We start from the raw sequence: 8,480 nt of genomic DNA, 5'->3' as shown, positions 1-8,480 counted from the left end.
TTGAAGCTTTGGTGAGTGGAAATCACTTCCATGAGATAAAATACGCTCCCTAAGCCCGTTCTTCCAATTTTCATTCGAGATTTTTTGGGATTTTTGGTGGAGATGGTGGAATTGGGAATTTTTGTGGAGACGATGAAATTGGGGATTTTTGGGGAGAATTTTGATTTAGCCCATAACTTACATATTGTTTGCATCCACATTAATTCTTGTCTGCATTCCTTTGGATTTTCATTGTTTTTACTTTCCTATGGCTCCCAAAACAAAAGGAAACAAGTCTAAGTCTTCACATGATAAAAAGAAGTTTGTAAGCTCCAACCCTCAGGAGTGTTACAACAAATTTTTAGTATCAAAAAAGTTGATAGCTGCAAGAGGATTCATTAACTATGGGGGAGCGGTGGTTAGTATGATTGTTAGGCGTAATTAGGAGAATTCATCAACACACAACCACCCCACATCTTTAACACCAAGCCACCATTAACACATCATCAACACACCACCACCACCACTCCCATCTACACACACCAGCGCTACCACGACACTACTACCTCAACCACCACAATCAACCCAACAGACCGCCACCACCACACCAACAAGCCACTACCACCACACCATCAACACTACCACAACCACCACTCTCATCTACACACCACCACAACCGCCAAACGCCTACATAGCAACCCACATAGGTCACAAACCACCAATGAAAACCCATCAAAGAGAATGACCGCAAAGCACCAATAGCCACTCACACAGGCAATGGTCGCCCAACACCAATAGTCACCCACATACTTCAATTTCTCTATAAATGAAAGCGAAAAAAAAAAAAAACAAACATCATCACTAAAATAATGTGTACTTTAATTCTTCCATAGATAAAAGCCACAAACCACAAACAACATTGCCGAAAAATTGAATGCTTCAATTCCTCCATAGAGAAAAACCACAAGCGGCAAACTTCTTCACAAATAACCCAAATGCTATAGAGCATTGACAAGACAACAAAGATCAAAGGACCAAAACCGCAAAGATTAGATTGGCAAAACAACAAAAAATCACAAACAATCAAAATTCACAGAAAAAAAATACAACCGAACATTACCTCCTTTTTAAAGCAAATATTCATAATTTTACATTGAGCACAGCCACAACTTGGAGAGAGCAAGCCGTATGATTCAAAGCCACAAACCACAAAAAATAATGTGCATAAAGACTAAAGAGAGAGGGTAAAGGTTGCTAGAAGACAACATAAAATAAGGGGAACCAAACCAAGAAGAATGTGAAGTTGTTTTCTCACCATGAGAGAGGAGGAGCAAGTATTCAGAGAAGAGAAGCAAGAGAGGAGTAAGGGGAGCTATGTAGAGGAGAAGAATCTCCTAGGACAAAGGCACGTGAAAGGAGAAAGGGGAGCGGGAGAGAAGTTACCTAGGGTCAGTGTTACGATTCGGGTTAGGAGTTAGGGCTGAGATGTGAGGAGAAGTACAGAAGAAGAAAATACCATGTGATTTCGTAATAAGCCAATCGAACAAAAGCGAGTCGCATGATCAGACCAACAACCCACATTTATCGCAATTTTTCAATCAGGAGTTCGGACATGCGGACTACGGAATCGGACCTCCGCTGTATCGCTGCATCGCTACTGTTGTCCGCTCACACACTACAACCGCCAAACACCTACATAACAACCCACATAGGCCACAAACCACCAATGACAACCCATCAAAGAGAATGACCGCAAAGTACCATTGGCCACTCACACAGACAATGGTCGCCCAACACCAATAGTCACCCACATACTTCAATTCCTCTATAGAGGAAAGAGACAAAAAACAAACATCATCACTAAAATAATGTGTACTTTAATTCCTCCATAGATGAAAGCCACAAACCACAAACAAAATTGCCGAAAAATTGAATGCTTCAATTCCTCCATAGAGAAAAACCACAAGCCACAAACTTCTTCACAAATAACACAAATACTATAAAGCATTGCCAAAACAACAAAGATCAAAGGCCCAAAACTGCAAAGATTAAATTGTCAAAACAACGAAGATCACAAACAATCAAAATTCACAGAAAAAAATACAACCAAGCATTACCTCCATTTTAAAGCAAATATTCATAATTTTACATTGAGCACAACCACAACTTGGAGAGAGCAAGCCGTGTGACTCAAAGCTATGAACCAAAAAAAAATAATGTGCATAAAGACAAAAGAGAGAGGGTAAATGTTGCTAGAAGACAACATAAAAATAAGGGGAACCAAACCAAGAAGAATGTGAAGTTGTTTTCCCACCACGAAAGAGGAGGAGCAAGTATCCAGAGAAGCGAAACAAGAGAGTAGTAAGGAGAGCTACATAGAGGAGAAGAATTTCTTAGGACAGAGACACATGAAAGAAGAAAGGGGAGCGGGAGAGAAGTTACCTAGGGTTAGTGTTACGATTCGGGTGAGGAGTTAGGGTTGAGATGTGAGCAGAAGTACATAAGAAGAAAATACCATGCGATTTCGTAATAAGCCAATCGAACAAAAGCGGGCCACAGGATCGGACCAAGGACCCACATTTACCTCAATTTTTCTGTCTGGATTCTGGACGTGCGGGCTACGGACGCGATGCAGCGGAGGTTGTATCGCTGCATCGCGACCGTTGTTCGCACGTGTGGACTTCGGACAGAAAAATGGCTCCCACATTTAACTCTATCTTCAAAATTTTTTGGTTTTCAAGATTGGACAAGCATGTAATATTCTATGATCTACAAAGGAGCCTTCAAAAACCCTAGAGCTTCATCACTAGAGCTTCATCGCATGGCGCAGTCGCATGTCGGATGTTTCCAGCCGCCGAACCCTAACCTCCTTCATCCCGCGTCAAGTGATGCTCGAAATGGCCACCAACGCAACCGCCGCCGAGGATGACGACTTTAAGAAGAAGAAGAAGAGGAAGGACGAGATAGTGACGGTAATGGAAATTGAGAACGAGGGGAAGAAGAGCAAGAAGAAAAAATCTTCTAAGATTCCCAATGGCGGTGATCACGGTTCCGGCTTGGTTGAAACCTCAGCATTGGATAGGCCGAGCGGCCATGCTATATCCCTGAAAGGGAAGGGGCGTGAAAGCCTCCTAAGATCCATCGCAGCGTTTCTTGAGAGCAGTGGTTTTGTTAAGACGCTCTCGGTTTTCCGCTCGGAAGCGCAGATCGAGGTAGTTATCTGTTTGGTGAACTTTGAGTTGAGAATACTGATTTTTGAGAACGAGTGCTCTGTGTGGATTTAGCTATTCGTCATTTCTCTGCTTGTTAGAAGGCTAACATGATGATCATGTCTTCATTTTCTATGTTCGTTCTGAAACTTTTTTCATTGATCTGTTAGAAGCTGTTTGCAAATCATGTATGTTTGAATTTAGTAGATCCAGAAGAAATTAAATCCTGAAAATTATTTAGCGTGTTAGAGGTCAAGTCAGTTTAAATTGAGAGGAACCATTTGGCTACTTATTTCAGGATTGAAGTTTTTAACTCAAACAGAATTCGACCCACCAACTAAATCCTTTAAATGTTTAAGGAAAAAAAAAAACAAACAAACACAATTATTCTTCTCATATCTCGAAGATATTATGCAAATCATTAAGTTGAGCGGCTTCTTTGACTCCTGCAATCATAGGACACATTAGTAAGTTATTGATTACAAACAATTTTTTTTTTGTTGAAATTAATGAAGTTAATGCCTTATGCCTGCATAGTGGCAATCACTTGTCTCACAATATCTCTTTAAAACCTCTTCTCAACTATCACGTGTATGTTGGGATCTTCATCATTAGCAACCATCTCAACCAACTTGCTATTATACTGCATTTTAAATTTAGATATGTTAAAATATGGGTTATCGTTATGGCGACTATAAAATTATGTGGCGCTGAATAAGTAATGACATATTTGGCCTGGACACTTAGTTAAAGTTATTGCATTTAATTTAGCACTCAAAATATTCCGTCAACATTGTTTTGTAGTTTGTTATGTTGATTGCTATAAAGTTCTTATTCCATTGAGTATCCAATAAATGTTTCTCTATGACACTCACTGAGATGATATTGATATTATCAAAATTTAATGTTAGTGTAGCTCGAGTTAGTTTAGTAATAGATTTGTTGTGATGTTCGAAATGCTTCATTCTCCACTAACCATTATAGTATACTTGAATTTGTTGTTGGCCCCTCTCATCCATAAGTAAAGTAGATAATTTATCGATCAAATGAGATATCGCCGTCACATTTTGAGAATTGTTTTTTCTTCCAATTTTTATTTTTGCATTTTATACCATTTAGTGCTTCAATTGTGTTGCTGAGGAAAGGATAAAATTATAAATTTTCTATTTTATATGACTAACAATTTTTCTTCATCAGGGGCAGATTGATCAACTCATTTGACAATGACATGATTGTTTGTAGCACATGATTAAAGCATTTATATACTATTTATAATGACTTTTAAAAGAATTTACATATTTTATGTAATTTTGGGAATGCTTAGTATCTCTAAGAGATATTCTAAGTTGTTCAATTGAGATCATGTTATTCGTGTCACTCAGTAGGCCACAAACTACCAAAATATATCGCAGTTGCACAAATATCTCAGGCGGTAGATTGTGGTCTAAACCTCCAAAAGATTTCCCTCACATGCATACATTAATGATGAATTATCATCATTATCATTAGGGGATTCTTATACTTTTTTTTCTCCTCTGATGGGGCCTCTTCTTTTAAGGAGATGATATACCGTTTTAGATAATTTATCACAATGTGGTCAAATCCCAAACATTTGAAGCAATTTATTAATGTTCTCTTAATATTTGAAGTACCAACTTTGTTCCTTTTTCATGTCTGTGAATGGTTGGAAAAGTTATTTTTTAAGAGGCATGAGTTGTGGATCATTTCGGGTTTCTTTACCGGCTCTATAAAATTTCTACACTCAAGAAAAAAGTTCTTAGTAATAGCTTGTCATCTTTCTACCTTTAAAGATAATTTAATGATATTGAATAGGGTCTAATATTATTGTAGTTGTCTGATATTTGAAATGACAAGGCGCAACCCATCGATAAATTAGGCAATTTTTTGGTCCTTGGGTTTGATGTTCATATTTCAACATAAAAATAAGTTAATCGAATTCAGTTATATACTGTACTATGGTTAAATTTTTTTGTTGAGAACTGTGAAGGTCAATGAAACTATCCTTCTTGATATGTGATGGTGAATAATTTTTTTCAGTTCTCTTTTCATTTTCTTTCATTCTTAGTTTTGCATTTCCTAGACCTCGTTATTTTAGGATTCTCCTAGGAAATAATTTTTTCTTTTTTTAACATGATAGCTACTAGTTTTATTGGTCTACCAGTTGGTACGTTTTTATGTTCAAATTCAAATTCTATAATATACAACAAATCTATAAAATTGTCAGGATTTAACCCACTCTCAAAATATGGAATTTCTATACCCCAAAATATTGTTAATGTCTAATGTCTAACTGGTTTTTTTCTATGAAAGGTTTGTTCTCTTTGGATGATTCTTAGTTTGCTTGATAGAAATTTCTTTCATCTCACAATTGAAGCGATTTGATCTGATTGAAACAAATTTAAGATGCAATTCCACCATTGTTAGTTCTTGGCTATAATTGGGTTGGTTTTTCCCGTGACATGCTATCCTAGGCTTTGATTTCAAATTTGACACTGTCTAAATAAATGATACAAGAGTGCCTCTAAAAAATAAATGTTAAGTGGGAAACACTTATTCATGACTATTTTAGCTTATAACTAATTGGAAAAAATATACATTGAAAAGTTTATGTTACTAGTTGACCTCTCTGCTTTCCAAATACTGAAACCTAAAACCAACACTTTTTAAACTACCTCAAGTGGGAAATGTATCAATAGCCCAAGAGAAAAACCGCCCCATGGATGGAAATAAAGGAACAATTATAAGCTATGTTCTGTTGGGTGACTTGCTCCCATTTTTATCCCTAATGTTGGAATGTTGGTGAACACACTGCCAGTTACAAGGGAATCTAGCCTAAACACCCAGGATAACCTGAAATAAAGCTCACCAAAAGATCTCCAATTCATCAGAGGCATGGGTTTTTTATAGATAAGCCCTAATACTCTTATGGCCTTACTTTATTAAACTACCCCTCTTATGAAACTAAAAGGAAAAAAGCCTTTATAAATATTTTTTTAGGAAGGTTTACATAAATGCCACTCAAAACATCCTATTTTATGTATCTAACACCTAAAATCCTTTATTTATTGGTATATCACCTAAAAGTTCTTAGTAGAACATTTTTACCACTTCGTTTTTTTCTGGTTAACCTCTGTTAGTTCTCACCACACAGAGAAGAAAAGAATCTTCTCCCCCCTCTTTTCTGCACTTGTAAAGGGAAACTCTGCCAAAATCCTCTTCTCTATCTCTTCTTTCCCTGCATTTTTTTCAGCGAACTTACATAGAGACATTGTTTTCCAATTCTACTCTTTTTTAATCTTCTTCAAAATCTGAGATTTCTGCATTTAGGCCGGAACAACATAAATGAGTTGAGAAGAATCCATATATCTATATATTTTATGAGAAAGTATCACAATAACCTAACATAAGTCTCACAAACAAATTGAGGACTAATCTTTACAATTAAGATGTTTTAACCCATCGAAATCCTAGTTATATTTGTTCTCTCTTCAAACAACCCAACACCATTGAGAACAAGCAACTCACCTAGTTTTAAGCCATTAAAAAACCAGTAATACAATTACTGTCAAATAAAAAGGAAATTAACCAAATACGAAACAAAAACAATACCTTTCTTGCAGCAATATTGCTAGAACGCCTTCCTATACAAAGCACGGAAGTTGTCCATATCCTCTTCTTTCTCCAAGCTCTGCTACAACAGGCGGAAATCCAGAAGGTGAGATTCATTGGGAGGACTCTTTCATAGGAGGACTTAAGCCAGTTGGTGTCGTCCCAAGTGAGGCGAGCAGCGGGTGATGGCTCTCATTGTGTTGATACATTTGGTGTATTAAAGATTTTAAGGTGGTAGATAAGTAAAATTAATGTTTAGGGTGTTAGATATTTAAAATAGGATGTTTTGAGTGGCATGTATTTAAATGCCCCCTTTTTTAATTAATAGAAAAACCTTCCTATCTCTAACTACGACACAATGCTTGTGGCATTTTTTTTCTTTTATTTTTATGATGGAATATGTAGGTTTTGTAACAGTAGTTGTTGGAACAAGTCTCTCTCCTTGGGATTTAGTACTTGCATGATTTTGTGGAGATCCCAACTTGGATTTTTTTGCCATTAGTGTTCGTACTGGTTCAAAGGTTCTTTATCCACTACGATAGGCTTAGCTAAGTTTCCCCCTCCGAGACTCCGCTTGCAATTACTAGCTTTATTTATTGACAAAAAATCTCCTTAATTTGAATATATATTATTATTTTTATATCATTTTATGTTTATGCTTTTTTTGATTAAAAAGTTATGATTCAGTATACATGTTTTCAGTTTCTTGTTATGCATTAGATGTTGAATTTGTTGATCCATTGACCATTAAATTTTTATTGTATTGCTTTTTTAATGAAATTTATCATTAGAAGTAGAACTCATATTTCTATTACTTGAATAGGTTAACAATACAGGAGTTTCTTGTTTTAACCTGGAGGATTCATGTGACAAGTTAATTGAGTTGAGGTACTATGCCATATTTTCATTGTTTAAATTAATTCTTGCTTTTTAATCGAAGAATGTCTATTTTGGGATATAAATGATTTGCTCTTCTAGCTGAAGCTTTTATCAAAGTGATGCCACGATACTCATATGATTGAAGAATGCAACATTTTTTTTTTCTTTTGCAAATACAAGGACTTTATTACTGTTATTTCGCCATAAACTCTGATTATATTTATTACCTTAAGATAAGGGGGCTCTCTTCTATGTTTAGTGCTTTTGCTTTATTGGGGAGATCTTTGGTTGTTCATTTTAATGAACCATTGAATATCATCGCTTCTTTTTATTTATTTATTTTTTAAAATTTGCTTCGTCATGAAACTTACACATTAATTTAAAGGATTTATGTCATGATTTTTCGACCCTACTTAGTGGGATAAAAGCTTTATTTCGTTGTTGTTGTTGTTATTTCTTTCTCATTAAACTTTAGTTATTAAAATTTAAGAGATTTTTTTTTTGCATTTCTTACACAATAAAGAACAATTTCTTTGAATAAGTAAATAAACATTTCATGTAGGAATTTTTATACTGAGATTTAAATGGCTCGGTTATATTGGTAATGACACATACGTAGGTGACTGAAGATATAATTTTTTTTCCTTTTGCAAATGTGTGAACTTTTTAGTGTTATTTCTCCATGTTGAATTCTGAATTGTCTTTTGGAAATACACGCCTCGAGAGTTAAAGCCGGGAGAAGGAGAAGGAGAAGGAGAGAGAAGAAAACGTCCTGAAATTCTA

General features: G+C 35.7%; 1 protein-coding gene across 7 annotated transcripts in view; it reads left to right on the top strand.

The window, feature by feature from the left end:
* The window catches only part of LOC110032957 (suppressor protein SRP40), a 35,325-nt gene that overhangs the window by 9,563 nt on the left and 17,282 nt on the right, over window positions 1-8,480 (top strand). For 2 of the 7 annotated variants that reach the window (XM_020736759.1, XM_020736756.1), the window contains exons 1-2: window positions 2,792-3,191; window positions 7,642-7,706. The exons of the other annotated variants lie outside the window; for them this stretch is intronic. In XM_020736759.1, the coding sequence (XP_020592418.1) occupies window positions 2,814-3,191; window positions 7,642-7,706 (443 nt within the window). In that variant the 5' untranslated portion in view covers window positions 2,792-2,813. Of the gene's footprint in view, window positions 1-2,791; window positions 3,192-7,641; window positions 7,707-8,480 lie in introns of those variants that run through there. 7 annotated transcript variants of the gene reach the window in all.

The sequence above is a fragment of the Phalaenopsis equestris genome, unplaced genomic scaffold (assembly GCF_001263595.1).
Source record: "Phalaenopsis equestris unplaced genomic scaffold, ASM126359v1 Scaffold001070, whole genome shotgun sequence".
NCBI lineage: Eukaryota > Viridiplantae > Streptophyta > Magnoliopsida > Asparagales > Orchidaceae > Phalaenopsis > Phalaenopsis equestris.
Note: the sequence above shows the minus strand (reverse complement) of the source record. Positions and strands in the feature narration are given on the sequence as shown.